This window comes from Podarcis muralis, chromosome 6 (assembly GCF_964188315.1).
Source record: "Podarcis muralis chromosome 6, rPodMur119.hap1.1, whole genome shotgun sequence".
Taxonomy (NCBI): Eukaryota; Metazoa; Chordata; class Lepidosauria; order Squamata; family Lacertidae; genus Podarcis; species Podarcis muralis.
In genome coordinates, this window is record NC_135660.1 from 44,670,718 (window position 1) to 44,693,675 (window position 22,958).

At 40.9% G+C, this 22,958-nt stretch overlaps 2 protein-coding genes across 14 annotated transcripts in view; one reads left to right on the forward strand and one right to left on the reverse strand.

Moving 5' to 3' along the window:
* Window positions 1-18,329, forward strand: part of CNNM2 (cyclin and CBS domain divalent metal cation transport mediator 2) — a 123,635-nt gene extending 105,306 nt beyond the window's left edge. For 3 of the 7 annotated variants that reach the window (XM_028730397.2, XM_028730396.2, XM_077930187.1), the window contains 2 exons: window positions 3,267-3,448; window positions 7,003-18,329. In XM_028730397.2, coding sequence (XP_028586230.2) covers window positions 3,267-3,448; window positions 7,003-7,212 — 392 coding nt within the window. In that variant the 3' untranslated portion in view covers window positions 7,213-18,329. Of the gene's footprint in view, window positions 1-3,266; window positions 3,449-7,002 lie in introns of those variants that run through there. The other 4 variants (XR_013393183.1, XR_013393182.1, XM_028730401.2 and 1 more) reach the window with 4 other exon arrangements.
* Window positions 1-22,958, reverse strand: part of NT5C2 (5'-nucleotidase, cytosolic II) — an 82,415-nt gene that overhangs the window by 4,716 nt on the left and 54,741 nt on the right. For 5 of the 7 annotated variants that reach the window (XM_028730402.2, XM_028730403.2, XM_077930190.1 and 2 more), the window contains 4 exons: window positions 22,446-22,497; window positions 22,112-22,172; window positions 20,731-20,907; window positions 18,085-19,762 (listed from right to left, as the gene is read on the reverse strand). In XM_028730402.2, the coding sequence (XP_028586235.2) occupies window positions 19,514-19,762; window positions 20,731-20,907; window positions 22,112-22,172; window positions 22,446-22,497 (539 nt within the window). In that variant the 3' untranslated portion in view covers window positions 18,085-19,513. Of the gene's footprint in view, window positions 1-18,084; window positions 19,763-20,730; window positions 20,908-22,111; window positions 22,173-22,445; window positions 22,498-22,958 lie in introns of those variants that run through there. The other 2 variants (XM_028730405.2, XM_028730404.2) reach the window with 2 other exon arrangements.

Sequence of the window (22,958 nt, forward strand, 5' to 3'; positions counted from 1 at the left end):
TCGAACTACTAGGTTGGCAGGTGCTGGGACCGAGCAACGGGAGGGCACCCCGCCGCGGGGATTCGAACCGCCGACGATCGGCAAGTCCTAGGCGCTGAGGTTTTACCCACAGCGCCACCCGCGTCCCAACTTCATGCTTATTGGTATTTAATAATATGTAGATGAAGAATTTTCATTCAAATTCTTTCACCTTTAAAACTTCAGTTGTTGGCTAAGAACATGATAGAGACATTGTAGCAGACCCAGCAGCACCACTCTGAATGCTGAGACAAATGCTGGGGCCTATAGATGCTGCAGCAGCAACTGCCATTTTTACTATCCCAGAAGCTGATCTGCCAGAGGCATGCTGCCCCCAGTGCATTGCCTGGTCTGTTAAATATGATTGGGGGTCAGGGTAAGATGCAGGCGTAGGCAGCAGCAAGGACAGAGAAGCAGCAAGTGAAATGTTGGCAGCTCCAGCTACTATCTTTCTTTGCTCAAAGCTTCCTCAAATTTGACACTAGGCATCAACCTTAGATTTGAAAACAACTGATTTTTATATTTACAATATTGTCATGTGTTTTAGATCCCCCCCCCCATTCTACACTAACTCTGTATTCATTCTGTGTGTCATGCTTCTAATGGGAGATGGGTGTGTTGCCTAGAAAGCAACACAGGTGATAGCAATTGCCCAATAGCTAAAACATAGTCATGAAGAAGGGGGAGAAGTACAACTGTAACCAGGACTGAGTGAAGGATAAAGAAATTAATGGGTTTAAGTTACAGCAGAACAGATTTAAATTGCACAGTGTTTGTAAGTAAAATTCTCATTGCTATGTATCCTTAGATTTGTGTACAGGGAGATTTGAGGTATTGGGTTTTTTTTTATAAAAAGATGAGATTTAGATAACATCTGTCAAAGATAACAATTAAGAAAGTCAATATTTTGAATTATATATTTGTTAGATGTATTTGACTCTTGAGATAAATTTGCAGTTAGAATTCTCTTAAAACCATGTGCTCTGCCTTGATAGTGCAGTTAAAGCTTCTGTATAGTTTATTCTCTGGAGGAACCCATTTCCCCCTAATATTGACAATTTTCTTTTTGTAATTAATCAGCAGGAGGAAAAATGTGTGTTTGTTTTGCTTATTTTTCAAATATACTTCCTGTCTTCTTACCTCCTGATTTTTTGCTTTACAAACTACAAGGAGATTCTCACTACAGGTTTTAATTGCCTGCTGTTTGTCTTGCAGTCATTTGAGGATTTAGTACCTCCACACCTGTGTTTAGTATACTGCCTTGAAATTAAAATTAGACACATTTTCAACTGCAACGTATTAGCTTTTCAAGTCTTGCTATCTTTTAGTAGATTAGCATGCTTAAACATAAAGCATGTTTGAGGCAGGCAGTCATGAAGTGGAATAAGTATTGACCTCAGTGCTGAAAAAGTTGAAGGTGCTCAAGCTAGTGGTTCCCAAACTTATTTTTCTCACTGACTACTTGAAAATTGCTGATTGTCTTGGCAGGCCACTGAATAACTTTTCTGCCTATTGTAGCAATTGATATGTGCTGCACCAGACATCTTATGGTTTTTTATTGTATTTTATCAGACACACCACTGTGAACCACCTGAATGTAGCTTGTGGATCACTGGTGGTCCTCAGATCACTGTTTGGCAACCCCTGCTCTAAATTACTTCTAATCAGCCCTTGCTTTTGGGTGCCGATACCTAGATTTGTGGACCAGCTGTTATTTTTCAGGAAACCATGTTCATTCCATGCAAGTGAAACCAAGTAGGTTTAGAAGGCCCATTATCCGAATTAAATACCCCATGATCAGCTTGAATTGTTTCCATTAATTAACATTTATCTGATCAGCATAGGGTATCAAAGTGGGAGAAGGAAATTGTCTATATTATTGGTGGCAGAAATAAATGTACTTAATTTGTATTATTGCATGCTGTTGTAGGGAAATGAAGGATCCCCACATAATGGTATTTTTAGACACTGAGCTATTGTGGCATAAATGTGATAGAGCCTGGATATTTCTCCTTGCCTTCTTCACCTCCTTTTATCATATATGCATTCCTTGCTGCAGCCAGTTGTTTATTTGCATTGTTACATGAACTGGCTATTCTGCAAATAAACACAATTGTTCTGATTGATACTGTAATGCACAGGCTAGATGGGACCTTAGTGAGGAAAAGGTTACAAGAGGAGCTTTTGCTTGATAGCTCAGTGATGTTCAGTATTTTGAACATCTGAATTGGTTGTTTCTAGTTTTGGCTTCTTTCATAAATATTATTGGTGCCTTCTGTTGGGCCTAGAAACATTACAACTCGGACTCCTTGTTCTTAAAAAAAAAAAAGCAGTCTTCCTGCATGGCCAGCACAATAGGAGTCTTTCGTACTGTGTTCTGTTTGTGTGTTAAAAAATTCCTGGAATACCCACCACCACCTTGTTTGCTGCCTGTTCACAATATTGCACAATGGTGCCTTGAAATCATCTTTGTGTGACCGTATAGGTTTGTAGAAACTGTTCAGTGTTACACTTCTGATCTCATATTCTTAAAATGTGTATAGGGAAATAGTTAAAATTTCCACAGGTTTGTTGTAACATGGGAATATTCAGATGTTTAAGATGTTTGAACATAGCAGAAGAAACTGGTATCTGCAAGGCTTCAAATCTATTCCACTGTACAAAAATGTGTAACTGTGCCTGTTTACTAAACACCTTCCTTCATGTATTTTCAAAACGTAAGATGGGAAATATCAGGGAATGGTCATAATTGGCTAAAGAGAAAGGTTTGAGAAGTGGTATTAAATACAATGTGTTATGAATCTTTTGTAGTATGCTATTAATTTGCAACTGGCTAGAATTAAATTGTAAAGTGAAAACTATTTTTTTTATCTGGTCAGACTTTAATATTATCCTCTTAAATTGACTTCTTCTTGGTCTTTGGCCCTGTTGCCACAATCTCTTTGATTCTTGATTGTAAATCAGGATACGCTACTTATTATAGGTACCAGAACAGAATTGCTATGTCTCAATTGGCCTTTATATACAAAGTCACCTGTAATGGGTCTGAAGCTAGACAGATGAAGATAAGAAACCTCAGAGTTGGGATTTTAGTAGTGAGATCTGATTGAAAGTGTACACTGCAGTATTATAGCTCTAGCAAAAAGCTGTTTCAATTGGAAAATTTAACATGGATCTGCATGAACAGATGTGAGTCTCTTAAGATATGATTTTTTTCTGAAGCATCTTTTCCTTTCCTTTTTCCCCAGCTGAAAACAAGTCACCACCTCGTCCTTGTGGCTTGAATCATTCAGACTCTCTTAACAGAGGGGATCGCATTGATGCGGTGACACCAACGATAGGAAATAGCAACAACCAGTTGAACTCATTTCTTCAAGTTTATGTTCCAGACTACTCAGTGAGAGCTATCTCAGACATTCAGTATGTCAAGGTAGGAAAAGGGGGAATGGGTAGCAAAATATATTTTTGGTTGGTTGGCTGTCCATAGCCAATAGTTGCCAACTGGTCCTAATGCTACTTTGATAAAGCATTCAGAATTTGGAAGGAGCTGTTTTGGACTGCTGAAACTCTCCCCCCCCCCTTCATTGTGAGGTACCATATTATTCCACCTCTCTCAGGGAGGATCTATTCTGCACCCAACCCAAGGCATATTCCTCAACTGTATTTGCTCATGAATGACATGTGGATGCTGTTATAAAGAAGGGTCAGCAGTCACATGCTCCCTGCCCACATTCATCACACAATTGGGAATTAATATGTATGCTTCTTAATATGTATTTCCATTCTAAAGTTCAGCAGCTGTTGATTTTTTGGGCTTCTGATGTTTCACATGTGCTTTTAAATTATATAATACATTGTTAATTGACTTTGGGCAGTTATGAATTTGAGATCTTGAATGAATTGATAGGCTTCAATTTTGTATGTTCTAATGGCACCCATCTAAATGCATGTCCCATTCATATTCTGAGATGTAGCATCAGTTTGCCTTCACGAGAGGGGATCTTGTCATCTAGGAAGCCCAGGACCTCCGCACACACTGCCCAGGCCCCCAGGAGATCACTCTGGTGCTGCTAATCCAGCAGTTTGACCACCCCCAGAGGCCCCCACTCCATTATTGCTCGAGACAGATGGAAGCCAACAAACATGCATATTAAAGTTGAGAGAGGTAGTGCTGCATAGCCTAGGGAATATTACACAAATGAATAAGGACATCTGTTCACTTCTCATTTCTCCAGAACATGCTAATGGAGCAAATGCCTATTTACAACCAGGCAGATTGGAAGTAGCCTTCCGGAATACAACTTAAGGCTCTTTCAAATACATAGATTCTTGGATATTGTGCTGCTCCAGCTTGTTCTTATCCCCCAAGTAAAAGAGAAACTCTGTATTCATCTCAGTATCTAGTATTTATGGATTGTGGCCCTCTCTCAAAAATGTTCAGCAATGTGTAGACGCAGGTCCCACTATCTGCTCACTCATTAAGCAAAAAATCACTTAACCTGAACACAAAGATTTATACCCAAACCTCACTATACACAGTGCAGATTCAGATATCCTAACAGTCAGTTTGCCCACTTCCCCTTGTTTGTGCTTTGCTGGTCAGCAGCAGCCATTTTTGGACAGAAATAATGGGGAGGGGGGGGAAATCACAGGGAGGGAAGGGACAAATCAGACAGCAGGAGAGATTGGACAAATAAGTTTTTCCTTTGTCTCTCTTTTGCTATTTGGTTGCAGCCATTTCATGGCAGGAGGAGGAGAGGGATCACAGTATAGAAATGTTCCCATAGGAAATAATGGAAATCATCAGCTTATTATGCAAACACTCTCCTAATGATTTCTGGGGAATACATTGTGTAGAACCTACATGTATTTATTCAATTTGTTGCTCTTTGCAAGAGCAAAAATGTCTCAAAGCATCTAAGAAAATAGGTAAAATACAAAAATGCAACAAATATCAAATCATAAAAAATACTAATAGTGTTCATACTCAGTAATAAAATAACAAGGATAATATCCTTCCCCACCCAACCACCAAAACTATAATAGTGAATAAACCAAACCATCTCAAGGACCAAATGCCTAGTGCTGAAAAACTGACAACATTGGCACTAAGCAAACTTCCCTGAAGAGAGCATTCCACAAATGGGGTGGGGGGAGGGGCCATTGAAAAAGGGGGTTCCATAAATAGGTGTTTTCGTACTGCAGTATAATTTAGATTGCTTGTATGCATTTGTTTAATGAAAGCTCCTCAAGGAATCTATTCTCGGCAATTACCGTATTTACTTGAATCTAATGCTCACCTTTTTTTGGCCAAGTTATGTTGCAAAAATTAAGGTATACATTAGATTTGATGGGACATTTAGATTCGCCAGCAAATACTTTTTTTGGTTTCAAGGTTTTGAAAATTGAGATGTGCATTAGATTCGATGGCACATTAGACTTGAGTAAATGCGGTAGAATTTTGCAGACCACATCCATGCAAAGGAATGTGAAATGTGTCTACTACTACTACTACTACTACTACTAATTTATTATTTATACCCTGCCCATCTGCCTGGGTTTCCCTAGCCACTCTTAAATAATAATAATAATAATAATAATAATAATAACAACAACAACAATAATAATAATAGCTTAATAATAATAATAATAACTTAAGGCAGTGGTACCTCGGGTTAAGAACTTAATTCATTCTAGAGGTCCGTTGTTAACCTGAAACTGTTCTTAACCTGAAGCACCACTTTAGCTAATGGGGCCTCTCGCTGCCTCCGCAGCACGGTTTCTGTTCTCATCCTGAAGCAAAGTTCTTAACCCGAGGTACTATTTCTGGGTTAGTGGAGTCTGTAATCTGAAGCGTCTGTAACCTGAAGCATATGTAACCCGAGGTACCACTGTAATAACAATAATAGCATTTTAAAATGTTCAAAACATCACATATATAATGCAGAAAATAGCTCTGGAATGGTTATTCACCTTTTAGAAGGCTGCTGTCCACAGTATATACTAAATTGACCAAATTCACCAGTTTTTAAAAATCGTATTACTCAAGAAATTGATAGAATAAAGAATCTCCTTGCTGTCTTTACCTTGCCATCCCCAGCATCCAAATTCAATAAGTTAATAAGAACTTGTTGTTTTCCTCGCACTTAACCGTGGTTTGCCTTAGTGTTATGTGTGCACCAGGGCTAAGTGTGATCGCACAACTGTCTGGGTAACTCACATTAAAATTTGTGTCCACTTTGCTCTTGTCCTGGTCCTTCTGCTGCCATGCCAACCAGAGCTAAGCCTTGGTTTGGTTTAATACTATATCTGATCCCATGCTCATGGCTTGTCTCCTGCAAACAAGCCACAAATCTTGCCTACAGCTCATGTTTTGTCTGGAATGAGACAAGCCTCCTGGCAACAGCAGCAGGACCAGGTGAGGAGTTAAATAGCCACAACTTTTACTCCCTTAATTTTTGTTAGGCTGAGCATTATGTGTGAAATGGGCATTTTTGTAAATGAGTTCATTTCAGGTGGTAATTTGTCACATAGTATAAAGATTCAGATGCAACTCATTGATTTTAGAGTGATAAACTTTGAGCTCTGGTTATATGAGAATTATTGCTCATTTCTGGTTTCCGAATACTTCTGTGCCACTTACTGGAGACCCTGGCTAAAATGAAGACGAGTCTCTTAAAAACTGCATAGTAAGCACTATGAACTAGGGGGATTGGATTACTTGGAGCCTTTTAGAAAATGCATCCCGTCAAACATATCTTTACTGTTCTTATGCACCATGAAACAATTTACTGTTGCTACACTGGAAATGTTGCAGGTCTGCATGCCTTGATTTTGAAGTAACAAGGACAAGTCGGGTTGGGCTGAGATGTATGAAAACATTACAGTAGATATTACTGTACATTACAGTAGATACAGTTGTTCTCTGTCTCAACAAATATTAATTTAATTATGGACTTTGTATCTTTCATGTGCTTGGCATAGATCTCAAGGCAGCAGTACCAAAATGCCCTAATGGCATCCCGGATGGATAAAACACCTCAGTCCTCGGACAGTGAAACCACTAAAATAGAACTGACTCTTACAGAACTGCATGATGGTTTGCCGGATGAGACGGCAAATCTTCTGAACGAACAGAACTGTGTAACTCACAACAAGTCCAACCACAGTATGCACAGTGAAGGCGCCATCTAGGAGCTGACACATAGCATCTTCCTCTTCCTCTGCCCTCCATCCCAACCCTTATCTTCATCAGGACCAGGCCTCATTCCTTCCCCTTGCCTTCTACCTGACTGCAAACACCATTAGTATGTGCTTATTAAGCTGTGCTGCATCCAATGCTCTGAGACCAAAGACTTTATGCTGATCCTGAGGGCAGAAAAAGAAGCAAGAACAAGGAGCTCAGAGTGAGAGGTGGATGCAGAGAGGGAAAAGCAACCAACACCGAAGCAAAACTTGGGAACGGTGAGCCACCCTTCTGGGGTGAATGGCAAAATTCTTCCTAGTGGAGTAGAATCACGTTTATTTTTCCAGCTGTATTGATGATCCTTCTAATGTATGCAACAGTTTAAACCTAAAGCTGCGTTTTATTTTTTCAAAAGAGAGATCATGGTTTTTGGGTTTTTTTTAAAAAAAGAAGTATTTTGCAGTTTTAAGTGTTGCAGGACCTTCCCAGTTAAGTTCTTTTGTATTGTTCTTGAATTTGCTCCAGTGTTCCCATTTCCCCCATATTGTTCTGTTTTCCCCTTGTTGAAATGAGAGACTGGTACTAGAATGTATTTGTTTTCTAAAGAACAAAGAATGAATGAAACTTAAAGAATTTCTGGCATATCTCAATTGGGAGACTGGGAAAAAGGTGGTATTCTCCCTTGTCTAACCTTTAAGGAAGGAGGTATTTTGGGGTTGTGAATGTAAATTCCCCCCCCCCCCCCAAAGGCCATGTTTTAGAGTTCATAAATGTCAGAAAATGATGTGCGTGCCATATGAAGATGATTGATTTTTCAGAGGTAATAATTTCCTCCGGAGAATTACATAGAGTTTTTATTTATTATGGGGGAGTAATGATAGCAGTCCCTACCACCTCCCCTGGGCTGAGTACGTACTTTAACTTGTTTATGTTTTCAGAGTATGGGGCGCCATCATAGTCAATGTGCTCCTTATTTTGAGATGACATAATATAAGCAGGATAGAATGTAAGAGATGTTGGTCCACCAGTGACTTCAAACCTTTTATGTGATGCTGCTGTTATGCTGCTATGCTTGAGAGCCAAAGTAAATCGTCCCAAAGTTTTCTTCCTGCAAGATGCACTTCACTGTGGATGCTGTCCTGTTTTAGGTTTGGCAAAAGCTTTTCCATATAAAATCAACCTATATTTGATGGTATGTGTGGCCATGATGGTGTCTGTTTCAGTGAAGGTATTGGAGAGGCACATCTGAAAGCTTTCCTATTATTCTACTGGTTCTCCCTTTTAGGAGCCAACTTTTTAACCTACTGTTTTAAATAAGCTCTATGGGACAGCTGTTTGGGCATGGAAGATGGACCAGGAATGCCTTCAGGACATTCTCAGCTCCCACACCTCAGGACACTGATATTTACTATGGGAGGACTGTTCCTTTAGGGGTTCTCTGAATTTGAACAACCTGCCTTGACATCATTGTGACTCTGGGTTGCCTTTTGTCTGTTCTTCTTGCTTATAAGAAATATGACTGTGAAAACAATATTAATTTGTTGCTGAATGGGCCTGTTCTGCACAACAGTCTCTGAGCTAACTTCCAGACTCTGTTACTCGATTTCCCCCCTTCTTCTGCTCCACCCCCATTATTTCTGCTTTGCCAGAATCCTGGGTGATAGGGATGCCTCCAATTCTTGGATGCAGAAGTAGTTTTGTGCATGCTGGGATGAGCTTAATGTGAATTCCCCACTGTTCTCCTTATGGAAATGCTCTGGGGAGAGGTATGCCCCCCCCCTTACTCCTCCGATACCTCCCTGGATGAGTTTACGGAGACAAATATTTCATTCTATTTTGGGGGAAGCAATTTAGTCTGCGTAAGGCGAATACTTGCTTTGTTTCACGGTTGCTCATACAAAGAGGAATGGTAAGGAGGAAATTTAGTTTACCCCACCCCAAATCCCCATTAAACCTATCAGTTCTTTATGAAGAGCCTAAGTGAAGAGGCATCTCCAGTTATGACATTCAGTATAATTAGAAACTTTGGACCTTTTAATTTATTAGCGTACATCTTTTTAAAAGTAGTTGTTTTATTCATGCTGCCCTTTACAGCCAGCTTTAAGGAAGGGCAGACAAGCCTCTGAGACAAAGAACCCACCAAGTGTTATGCTTCCTGCCAAAGCAGTAGAACAAAGGTAAACTCAAATTTTTGAATGAAATGATGTCATTATAGCCAGCACACTTCAACAGATGGGAAGTGGAGAATGTTCTTGATCAAGAATGGGATTCTCCGTTGCTCTTGTTTCTGCATTTCAAGCAGCAGCTCTTTGTCTTGCAAAATGTTTTATTCCCTATAACACATGGTTGGATTCTACAACCACATTGGTGCTGACCCAAATTAACTTTCCTGGCTTATTATCATGATTGGGTTTTCTAGTTTTCTTAAAAGGGTTCAGTGCTTATCTTAAATTCATGTAATTATTATTAATTAGGCCTAGAATAAAGCATAAAAAGCTTGCAGGGTAAAGGCAATCTTCCATAGCCTAGCCTAGGGGTAGAAAACCCATGGTCATCCAGATGTTGTTTGGGTGGGGGAGACTTCCCCATCAGCCCCAGTCAGAAAGCTCAATGGTCAGGGATAATAGGAGCTGTAGTCCAGTAACATCTGGAGACCCCCAAGTTCCGCACCCCGGCCTAGAAGCCGGAGGGCAACATCTCTCCCTGAACATTTCGTAGTACAGAAAAAAATGAGGGCCAGGCCATGTGAATTAAAGGTCACCAGCCCATGTCAAGGTATAGGAAGTTGTTCTCAGTTCAAATATGCCTCTTATTTTGTACAGCATTATGAAACTCTGTTCCTTGGTGTCAACATCTACATAGCAGTTGTCCTCTGCTTTCTGGCAAGTGATCTTCTTCCTGGCTCTAGAAATATTATTTATCTTATTTAAAAATTGTGCTTCTCATGTTATATTTTAGAGCAACTGTTTCACTGGCTTTTACAGGTACATTTGTGGGGGGAATATGTTATTTGCATTACTTGAGAAAGTGACCTTGGAAAGAACCCTGCTTTCACTGTTTCTGTTTCTTTTGTCAAGTGTAGTCAGCAATTTAGTAGCTGGTAGCAGCCATTCAATCTTCATGTTCTAATGTGAAATTAGATGCAGCTTTTACACGAAATTTATTTTGAGGTGAGGTTTTTGACAATATTTTAAATGTCTGAATTAATTTTGTACTCTTTGTTGTGAATTGGAGACCTTGTACCTGTGTGTTGCCAAGCCTTACTAAAGAGAGAATTTGTTCTTGATAACTGTTATGTCTTCAAATACAAGAGTGGTGTCATTGGCCCAGACAGCATGTAAACTGATGGAGCAAGGGAGGTAGCACCTCCTCCTCCTTTTCCAAGCTCGCTATCTCAAGAAGGCCTAGGATTTGCAGAGAATCACTCTTCCACCTGCTATTTAACTGCCCAGCCAAGAAGCTCAGACCCATTAGAATAGGTAAGCACTAATCAAAAAGTATGGCTGGAGCTCAGGCTGAACAAATGAAGAAGGAAGTAGTAAAATGTACAATTCACTTCGCAGATTTGTTTTCCCAAGTCCCAAAGGTAATCCTGAGGATTATTGGAGAAGTGTCCCAAGTGGCACAGGTCATGATTTGGGGAAGGAGCTGGTAGTGCAGAACTGAAGTGCTGGGTACCCTGAGTATGCAAAACGTGTCTTTGCACGAACGGGCTCCTTTACATGTCATAGGAAGCCATGTTTTATGCCCCACCAAGAACAGTGTGCTGGTGATTGCTGCTGAATTGCTCCCATTTTGCTGCACCCTACTCAGGAGCAATAACCAGAAGCCTTGGACATGTGAACTAGCACTTGAGGTTTGGTTTCTCCCAAGCAAATAAACCATGAAAGTAAGCCAAGATTTGCACGTCACAATAAATCAAGGCTCATGGCTTGTTGCTCCCAGCACCAGGGAGGTTGGAGACAAATGCGAGTGATTCAGGACCATGCACTGAGAAGCTGTTAATTCCTGGTAAGTAATGGCTCACAGTAGTTGCAAACGTGCAACGTGGTTAGTGGTTCTTAATGGGTTTGACATTATTCATTAATGTTTTCTGTTTTTCCTATCTAGTTTTCTTTTTAAATGCACCTTCATGCCTAGGTATCTATGAATTGCATCCAGATAAAAATAGAGTTATTTGACCCTTTCAGGTGAATGGAGAAAGTGGCAAGAGTTTACCTGTTTCCCATCCTCTCCCATGCCCTCACCAATCTTTGCCACAGCCTAACACTAGAGGGAGCTCTTGATATTTTAATTGGCAGGAAATGTGTGATAATGTACCTGATGAGCTCTTCACTTCCATGCAATAAAGATCTTGACTACATCATTCAGTCAGGACTTGGCTATTGCAAGCTGACAGAACCTTTATTGGGGAATCCAGGGAAACAAATGTATTGTCATTGGGTCTGCCCGAATGTCACCTAGACAACGGTTTTGCTCTACTTTAGTAACTTTGGCTCCATGTGATCTCTGAGCATTAAGTGTTCTGCTTTTGCTGTCATTGCATTGGAGAATGTGCTGAGGTACGATTGGGTGCCACCTCACCTGCATGGAGAATGCTCTAAACTTGTGCCTGCCATGTGGTGAGCTGCATTTGTGCACTGACCACATGGTTTGTCTGCATGCTGCTATAAAACACTGCTGTAGGTTACAATTAACTACATAGTACACCACTGAACATGAAGAACCCACCACATGGAGGGTTTGAAACAACATGCCATGTAATTTCAAGTAGTTGTCACACAGTGGCTCTTGTGTGAAATAAGACAGAGAGGTGGTGACTTGCAGATAATACTCCATGGGCATTTAGCATTGTTATGCCATATGCTAGTTACCTGAGGGTTGTGCAGACAAAATAAACCTAATTCCAATTCACTTAATGGCCACACCCTGCAATGGTCATGTATACAGCATTAATCTGAAAGCTGTCCATATATATGCAGTCTTCCTCATGACTGGGTATTTTGATTTATCCCCTGGAACATTTGTTCAGAAGAGAATTATACACCTAAAACTATAGATGTCTAGAATCCTTTCCGTCTAATGCTTGTATGTGGGTGCCAGTGGGGCGTAGCTAGCCGGCACATCAAGATTTGAGGACATGATCACATTTCCCTCACATACTCAGTCAACATATGAAGGAGATTTGATTGTTTTTTATCTGAAGAGTTCTCTGGTGTCAGGCATGGCTTGATTGAACTGAAGAGCACAGGAACAGTAGCTAGTCTGAGTGGTTGCACTTGACTATAATAATTGCTTTATTCTGTTAGCTCTGATGTCCAGTTGGCAGGATACTAACAACACTGTGAAATAGTTTGCTCTGTGCCTTGGTCTGCTGTGATAAAATGAGCTTCAAATTCTTTGAAAACAAGTTTTTCTCTTTTGGGCAAAGGTCTGAATTAATTTTGACCAGCTAAATGAACAAGCCACTTAATTATTCTGGTGAAATCCAATTTATAGATTAAAAAACAATTTGCTTGATGCTCTGCTTTCAGGAATGCCTGCTCTTTGGGATAAAGCACAAAGCACTTTCTGGGTTCTTCAAAACACCACATCCTACTTGGACAACTTTAGTAACTGGTAAATAGGTGTTTGTTTATTCTGGCACACGGAACTGCATCCCCTTCTCCTATAATTTTTCTACTGTGGTTCTCGTCTTACCTTCTCCTGGAATGTGCACATGATGAGCCTCATATAGCTTCTCCCCACTCCTGGGCTTATTCCAACTGAGGTCTTTTATTATGCCACATGGATAGTCTGCAACACCAATGGGATTCAGGTGTTGTTAGACTCCCATCATTTACAATGGTGACCGGGGCTGATGAACATTTAACAACATCTTGAAGGCCACATGTTCCCTATCCCTATTCCCTATTTGCAGACTTGTTTGTTTTTTTCTTTCTATGGACTTGATTATATGCCATTGAATTGGGCTCCTAACCAACTGTAATTTCTGCCAGTGCTTTTGTGAGTCAGTTGCTTCTTAAAATGCATGCATGAATCAAGTTAGCAATAGCATTGTCCTGCAAAGAAATGGGTCCCCCAGAAGTGTATTTCATTTTGCTTGTACACAAGGCTATTCTACATCCACATAGTCTTCGTCTAACCCTTTCCCACCTATGCCTCAAGTGATTGTCCTCTTTACCTTGTCACAATGCTGGAGGCTGAAATTCTTTCTGCAGAAGTGCCTGTGTAGCTGCTTTGACAGGGCTGCTAACACCAGCATTTCAGCAAAGTGCTTGAAGCACAGATAATCTTCTAGAGTACATTTTTACAGAACTAGGTTTACGCAAAAAGCCTCCAGCCCTGAAGATAACGATATAAGGAATGCAGGAATCCGGGTCATTCTTGTGTAAATGTTGGGATGAACTGGGAAGTGGTGGCAGCTGTCTCTTGAGTTTTTGCCGCCTTTCTCTTGTTTCTTTGCTCCTGCATACAGGATTGTACTGATGCTCTCAGATGTGGTGTCACTGTGAGTAGTAGCTTGTTACTGAAATCTTGGCCATTTTCTCTCCTTTGGTACATCTCATAGTGAGAGGGTAAGGTATTATGACAGTCTGAGAGACTATAGTTTTGCAAGGGACTCTCAGCAAATTTGGTTTATCTGGTGTGCATAGTTAGGTGAAGTCTACTGTCACTTGTTTTAAATGCCTGGACAAGTTAATAAGTGGTGGTATTGGACCATATTCAACAAAATAGTGGTTGGGGGGAGATCACCAGGCAAGCAGAAATGCTTGCATTGATGAAGCAATCTCCTTAGTACTACTTCGAATACCATCCAATATTTCTATCTAAAGAACTTACTGCTCACTGTAACTCGCTGACTTGGACAGGACGATACACCTGCAATCCATCAAATCAAGATATAAACCGTGACACACTTAGGTTTACAAAAACTGTTGAAGGATGTTTGGAGGCTTGAAACTTTCTTAGAGCAATAAAATACTGTTTAAGCTTAGTGTGCGGAAGAGCTCCAATAGTGAACAAAATATATTCTATCTGGAAGGCTACAGAGTTCTGCTGTCAGACCAGCCCAAGGGAATTAGCTGAACCCTGGAATCTTGTCTCAAGCCAAGCTTTCATTTACAGTAAATATTTGTATGCTGCACAATTTTCCCAGTACTTATCCTATGCCTTTTTAAGGCCTTACAATCTGTCTCCATATATTGCTGCATTCCAAAGCTTCTATAGATTTGTCTTCTGGGATCTTTGTCAAATTGTATCATATTTCTTCCAAAGTTGTAGTATTCTGCCAACAGTATTCCACACTGTCTGTTTGTATAAACCCTGAAAAAGCACAAATGAAATGTACACATTTCACAAGCCAATTGATATCCTGTTGGAGTATATAAATACTTAGTGGTGTTGCAGATTTCCAGTTTCTTCTATTTATTTTGAACCTCATTAATTTGCATATTTTTGTGATTTTATTGGGAAACGGTTTATTTCCTTTAGATAAATGATTTTTCTTGTTTAACTTTCATGTTTAAGTGGTCCCCCCACTGCATACTTCATCTTTCTTTTATTTACAAGGGGGTGTGCATTGGTGACATTATTATTTTTTTAATTAGCAGTTTTGAGTAAAGGAGCCCTGAAAGGATGTGTTCTTTATGTTTGGTTTGACTTTATTAATTGTTAGCAATGGTCTTGTAGATTATCTATTTTACTTTTCTCTTGTAGGGAGCAGGAATTCTGATGGATATGCACTAATTTTTTCTTGAATAACCAGTGCAAGTGTTTCGTTCCTGACGTGTCATATCCAAAATATACACTAGCATGGTTTCTATTTATTTTACATGGGTTTTGTTTGTTTGTTTTTGGGTAGAGGAGTGTATATGGGAGAACTTGCCTGGCATCTATTTGTAAAATAGGCTTATTTGTGGAAGGAAGATGTAAACTTTTGAGATTCGTACTACTAATTGCATACACCAAAAACCTGCTTTGTGAGTGTTGTAGCTTACTCAGTGATTTCTTGAGTAACTCTCAGGTGTCTCCCCCCTTTGCCGAAACAACAATCTATTGACTCTTCTAATCTGAGTGCTCTGACTAAGGGAATGCAGGGAGATAGTTGAGAAATAACAGCGGAATCATACAATGGGGTTGGGGGAAGGGGAAAATATGAAGGCAGCATAACTTAACTTCTTCATGATTGGATGTAAGTATTGCACCTGTTGCCCATCCACTGCTGGCATATAGCCCTCTGAGAAGACTGCCTATGAAGGAATGTGCCTCTTGGATCGGACTAAAAAAGATTCCCCACCAATGGGTCACAGTATTTTTTGCCACACTGTTCATGCAAAAAAAGCCAACTCCTGCTGTTTATAGCATTTAGTAATAAGATACTCCCTGCTCTCAGGCTTACAATCTTGTCTGGTAGAGCTGTTTACTTTGTTTGTAAGAATAGCAAAGCATAGTCTGTACACTACTTGAAAAAGCATGTTCTCCATAATATATGGTAAAGGGTCCTTACCAGTTTGGTCCTAATACGCTGAATGCCAGTATAGCAGCAGGATTTGGGAAGGCACATTAAGAAATTAGTAAACAGTCGGTGATATTCAGTCAGCCAAACAGTTTCCAAAAGATGTATAAAACTAGTCTTATACATAGACTCTTTGAGCATGTTTTTGAGCCTAGGGTGGTAATATGCTGATGGCAACTTTGCTCGAAAGGCTTACTTGGATTGCCACTGTGTTGGCCCTCCGGCACAGCTCAAAGAAGGGAGATGTTTGAGGTAGAATGGAGTCAGAAGGGGTTTCAGCTGGAGATGATGTCACAGACCCAAATATTATTGAATGCTGACAAACTTAAGTTAAAGGCGGCAGCAGTGGCAGTTAGTATCACTTAAAAATAAGGCAAAGGAAGGATAATGTTATGCTTAAGAAGTAAAATGTAGTCAACAGTCTTTGCGATGTTCCAAGTGCTCCTTCTGCACAGTCATAAATGAGTTCAATTTTCTTGTGGTGTTTGGGAAAGTGTGGCACTTTGCTTGGCACCTCTGCAAGAGCCTGAAAATACACTTGTATTCTGTCTTCCTTGTCTAAGGAGATTGAAGTGGTATACATACATAATCTCCTCCTTTTATCCTCACAACCACCTGGATTGCTGGTAGTACAGTGGTACCCTGGATTAAGTAATTAATTCGTTCCGGAGGTCCGTACTTAACCTGAAGCACCACTTTAGCTAATGGGGCCTCCTGCTGCTGCTGCGCAGCCGCAGCACGATTTTTGTTCTCAACCTGAAGCAAAGTTCTTAACCTGAAGCACTATTTCTGGGTTAGCAGAGTCTGTAACCTGAAGCGTATGTAACCAGAAGCATATGTAACCCGAGGTACCACTGTACATGTGAAAAGGATCTATGGGTCTGAGAGGACCACAAGCTTAACATGAGTCAACACTGTGATGCAGGAGCAAAAATGGCTAATGCTATTCTAGGCTGCATCAACAGAACTATAGTGTTCAGATCAAGGGAAGTAATAGTATTACTGTATTCTGCCTTGGTCAGACCACACGTAGAGTACCGTGTCCAGTTCTGGGCACCACTGTTTATGAAGGATGTTGATAAGTTGGATTGTGTGCAGAGGGCAACTTAGATGATCAAGGGTCTGGAAACAAAGCCTTATGAGAAGCAGTTGAAGGAGTTAGGTATGTTTAGCCTGGTAAAGAGGAGACTAAGAGGAGATAGCAGTCTTCAAGGATCTCAAGGGCTAAAACATGGAGAAAGCTTGTTTTCTCCTCCTGCTCTGGAGGCTAGGACTTTAACTAATGGATTTAAGTTACAAGAAAGGAGATTCTGACTAAACATCTGGAAGAACTTTGACAGTACCAGCTGTTCAACAGTGGAACAGACTCCTACAAGGGGTGGTGGATTCAGCTTCCTTGCAGGGTTTTAAGCAGAGGTTGGAGGGCAATCTTTCTTATATGATCTTGTTGAGATTTCTGCACTTCATGGGGTTGGACTAAATGACCCTCAGGGTCTCCTCCAATTCTGTGAAAAGCAGCAACCCTTTTACAGATTGTTTCCAAATTTCCCCTAAAAGTGCTGCTAGAAATTTAAGATTGACACAATAAAATTCTGCTGATACAAATGTAAGAACTAGGGTATTGTTCTGATGTAGTATGCAAATGCCTCTTCTCATGGTCTAATTTTGCTTCTTGACTTTCCAGTTCTTTTCCTCACTTATCTCTCACTTGTCAGTGCTCATTTTTCTGTCCATTTTCACTAGCTTCAGCAGAAGGATAAAAGCAGGAAAAAAGCCTTCCTATTTCTTAGCTGGGAAAGCCAAGGCCAAGCTGGTTTCAGGTAGGGAGGCCTTTTACTCATTTATGAAAAGGCCATATGTTTGTTCTTGTGGCTGGCTGCTGTGGGGGTGGAATTTGTAAGGCTGAACTTGTAGACATCAGAGAACACTGATCTCTTGCCTAGAGCCAGGATATCTTCCAGTATTGATTAAGAGAAGAGCACTATTTCGCTCTTGCTGTTCCTTACCAGTATGTATCCAGCTCAACACCAGATCACTAATAGAGTTACCAGCTAGACCACTGTCAAGTTAACTAATGCTCTCCAATTCTGCTCCCGTTTTCTGGGCAGGGGACCTTATCCATACAACTCTGATGGCATCACCTTACTCTAGTATATCTACATTTAATGCATATATCTAGATTCTATGCTGTCAGGCTGCTGTCTGCCTCCCAGCCATCATTGTTGGGAGAAGATTATAAAGCACATTGCATTCCACGCTGTATACAGGCTTTTCTAGTTGCTATAATAAGTGTTAGGCAAGCAGTATGAAGGGAGGGTTAGGAGAAGTAGATTCGTCAGTGTTAGACAAACATTAAAACAGCTTATTATGAAACCTCATGATTTATTTAGTTTGCAGGTCCATCACAGGAGCACCAGCTTCTCCTGCTGATTTACAGTTCACCGTATTTTAATAATGGAATAGAACTAATTACAATCAAGTGATTCAAAATAAAACTTCTAATACTTCAAAATAGGGCCTCTATTCAGTCTTTCAAACTTCAATGGCACAGAAGTAAGGAACTCTATACCTTGGGAAACAGTTTACTGCCTGCTTGTATGAATAAGAGAAAAATGTGCTTTAACTTAACAGCCTGCACTTACAGCCAGAATGCTATGCCAGGCCCTCAGAACCATTTACAAACAATATGGATCAGCCCTTCAACCATTTTCATTCCAGGAATGGCAGTAGCACAGAGTGGCAGCAATAAGGATGTTTTGCTGAAGGGGGCTTCTTCCTCTGCATGAAGGCTCTAGGCCTGTGCATATACACATACCCCATCTCCTATGACTCTGTATCAGAGAATAGAACGGCTGCCAGCTGAAACATTGCATCTTACAGGTTGTTGTTCCTAATTTGAGCCTAAATTGTTAGCCACAGGAAGAGGCTAGGAAAGGTGACACAAACCTTTTCTCTTCACAAACTGTATAGCTCTTGATCACTGTGGGTTAGACAGAAATACAGTATTAATCTTTAACTGAGACCTAATCAAAATACAGCATGACATTATCTCTTACTAGCAGAGATAATTTCAGAGTGTAGAACAAGCACACGGCATAAGGACCCATTTGAAGGTCGTATAATACATGCACCACATGCCAAGACTAGGGATGATAAAAGCTTTGGGATCTCAGCAGGAGAAGAACTAGCTATCAGCCAGATCAAGAATTTGTGGCATGATAGTCTTTCTTGAACCAGCCCCAAACAGAAAGAGCAGAAGCAGAACTGCACTAGAAGGAGATTAGAGGATTAAACCATTTCAAAAACAAAACTTGTGCTTGATGGGGTTCAATTTGACCCTGGAATTGCCACCATTTCCATGCATACAGTATTATATATTAGGATACATCTTTTCCCCCAAAAGGGTCAAAGGGTATCAGCTGTGAGGAACTGGTATTGGGCTACTGTGATTGCTGCAGGACCCCATGGCAGGCTCACTGCACCAATTCCAAACCATGTCTTGGAGGCAGTTTTGAAATGCACAAGAAAGAGGAGCAAAGGACCCACAAGCAGCTCTTCCTTCCCATGTTCTATAGGTAGAGCAAGCAACGCAGTTAGGCATCTGTATGTGGTCCTACCCTCACTCAGTGCAAAATCCTTTACAGTTGGAATAAGTCTGTAAAGAATAAAGGGTTTCTGATTAGTGTTAATTTTGTTGTCATCCCCACCCCATACCCCAGGACTAGTGGGATTCTGTTCCTGCTAATCACTGCTATAGCCACGCTTTGGCAGGTTGTGTTCAGATTTCATTTCTATTCTTCTTCCTCTTCCTCCTCCTCCTCCTCTTCTTCTTCATCATCATCCTCATCATGGCAATGTGTGATTTCTTGGGGAGTTTGAGGGAAGAGGTTGGGTGGTTTAATCTCACTCACAGAACGGGTCAGCTGGTGTCGTTTGTCAGAATCTTTGAAGTCCACTGATGTGCGGTTTCGGGTGGCCATAGGTGACTCTGTCTCAATGATATCCACATGAGCGTGCTCTACTGTTGACTCGTGTGGCATCTGCATGGAGAGATACATACCATTGTTCAGAGAAGATTAGCATTGTCACATGAGAAGAGCTGGCTCAGTTAGGCCAGTGGCCCATCTAGTCCAGCCATCCTGTTCTCACAGTAGCCAACTAGATGCCCATGGGAAGCCCACAACAGCACGCTGCCCTCCTGCAATTTCCCACGACAGGCACTTAGAAATATATTGGCCTGCCTTATCCTCCACAAATTTGTCAATCCTCTCTTAAAACCATCCAAGTTGGTAGCTACCACTGTGAGATTGTGGGAGCAAATGCTACAGTTTAACTATGCATTTTGTGAAAAAGTATTTTCAGGACAGACAAAGGAATCTTAGAACATTCAGCTCCGTTGGATATCCCTGAATTACAAGAGAGGGGTATGTTTCCCCACTTTCTCCTTGCTATGCATAATTTTATAAGCTTCTACCATGGCACCTCTTACTCTCCTTTTCTCGAAACTAAAAAGGCCCAAATACTGCAACCTTTCCTCTTAGGACTTGCTCTATCTCTTTGATCATTCTGGCTGACTTTTTCTGGTAACTTTTAACAACTCTACAACATTCTTTTCAAGGTGAAGCAACCACAACTGTACATGGTACCCAAGTGCAATTGCACCATAGAGTTGTATAATGTTGTGACAGTGGCAATTTTATTTTCAGCTCCTTTCCTAATGATCCCTAGTATGGAATTCACATTTTTCACAGCACATGCGTATGCTAGTACAGTGAGTGCCTGACTTCTACCACTTATTATACTGTTACCCCACAGAAAATTTATAAAATTGTTCAACCCTAGCCAGTGTCTCCCAATGTAGCCATCTGCCACATCCATTTTAAAAGTTTTTGAGTCTAATGCTACCAGCTACATTAGAATGTCCCTCGCTCTATTCAGACTTGGATCGTGTGTGTACTTCTCTGAATGTTGTTACTGTTCATCTGCAGCTTCATGGATTTCAACTCACCAGCACATGGGCAGCTCTGAAGAGGTAACTGAAGGGATAATACAGGAGGTTGATGAATGATGCTGCATAGAGGTCTGCGTAGCGCATCACTTGGCTGGCAAAGAGTGTCTGTCGGGAGCCGCTTCGAAACAGGCTTCCCATCATTCCATAGCACATGTCCATGTCATGAGTCACTTTCTAAAATCAGAAGGCCAATTAGACATTTGGTCACTTCGGGGAAAGAGCAGTTTTACATACTTAAAAACTATTGCAGGTGCGAGAGCACCATGTGTACACTAGAGCACACACACGTTTCTGAATCAGAGGCATTGACTGTAAAGAGGCAAAAACTGGAAGTCCCAAATGTGAGAACACCAGCAATATACAGTGCCTTCCAGGAGCATTCCACCATAGAATAAGTTTTTGTGTTCCTTAGCAACATGACAGATGGGGGGGGGGGGGATAGAATTTGACAAAAAAAGGGGGGAGGGAGGATAAGCAAACAAAATACAAGAGGGCTCCAGGCATACAGGGGTTTATGCCTTAAAAACCTGCAAGAGAGTATGCGAATGAGTGGTGGTGTGGGTTTTGTGTTTGAGCCAACAGCATGAACCCTATGACCCATATAATTCCTCTGCTCAGGACTGCACCTCCCCAAAGCTGCTTTTCATTTAAAAATAAGTTGGGAGACTACTACCTGCATCTGCCATGTAAGCAGCTTCAGTGTGTTTCCTCTGCCTACTGTTTCATCATCTTATGTTTCTCTGACTAAAGTCTATTTGATTAATTCAACTATCCAACACCCCCCTCATTTATTATCAGTACAGATTTACTCGGCCATTAGGCTCTATGGAGGTTTTCCAACAACCATCTCACTTCATTAGCTCCTACTTTTATCAGCTCCCTGTCTTGTATCTTTCTCTTCCAACTTCTCTCAGGTTCCTATTTTGGTCCACTGCCTGTCCAGCTCCTTACCTCCTCGTCCCCTCAGATCTCCCTCTAATGAAGTTAGCACAGATTGCTGCACTGGAAAAGGGAGCAAAATAGCATTCTGTTTTTTAAAAAAGGTAAAGGTAAATGACCCCTGACAGTTAAGTCCAGTCGCAGACAGTTTTTCCGGGTCATGTGGCCAGCATGACTAAGCTGCTTCTAGCGCAATGGAACACCGAAACCAGAGCAGGGCACGGAAAACCTTTTACCTTCCCGCCAGAGCGGTACCTATTTATCTACTTGCACTGCGTGCTTTTGAACTGCTAGGTTGGCAGGAGCTGGGACTGAGCAATGGGAGCTCATTCCGTTGCAGGGATTCAAACCACCAACCTTCTGATCAGCAAGCCCAAGAGGCTCAGTGGTTTAGACCACAGCGCCACCCGCGTTCCACAGCATTCTATTTACTAGTTACCTTAATACGTCTTTGGATGGAACTGATGTCAGGACGCTCATTACTGCTGCTATCCAGATGCCTGTTTGAAATAGGAAAGAAAACAGTATCAACAGAGCACATGGAAGATAAATGTGAGGGTGGATCTGGGAAAGCAAATACTAATTGAGAAAAGCTGATTATATCAGGCAAAACTGATACGCACAAGAATACTCCTCTTCCCCACCCCCAATTCTAAGTTAATGTGGAGCCCTTTGACAGAGTGCAGCTGTCCACTAAAAAGGAAGCACTCCCTCTAATGAGTTAGTGGATGGAGTATTGGGTTATATTCTAAAGAGAAAAATCCATTACTTACTTGTATAACTCAGCGAGAAAGATGTCTAAACTCTGAAGTTCTTCAAAAAGGCCTAAGCAGCAAAGGGAAGGCAAAGTAAAAGGATATTATGGCAGTGGATCAGTTGAAACAAATACTATGTAGACTATTACTTATCTCTCACCAATATGGGAAAACAGACTGAAGATTCTATCTGCTTTCCAAATTGCATTATTATTTGTTGATTTATAGAATTATAGAGTTGGAAGGGACTCCCAGGTCATATAGCCCAAACCCCGAAATGCAAGAATCTCAACTAGATCATACATGATGGACGGCCATCTCTGCTTAAAAACCTCCAAGGAGAGTGCACCACCTCTTGTGGGAGTCTGTTCCACTGTCAAACAGCTCTTTAGAATACAATCCTACATTTTTTGCCATATATGCTTTGATAAAACTCATCTGACAACTCAGATGGTGTAGAAGTTTCAGACCTAGCCCTTTATTTCAACTTTGTGAATGGTGGGAGCAGCCATGTGGCTAAAAAGAACAGAA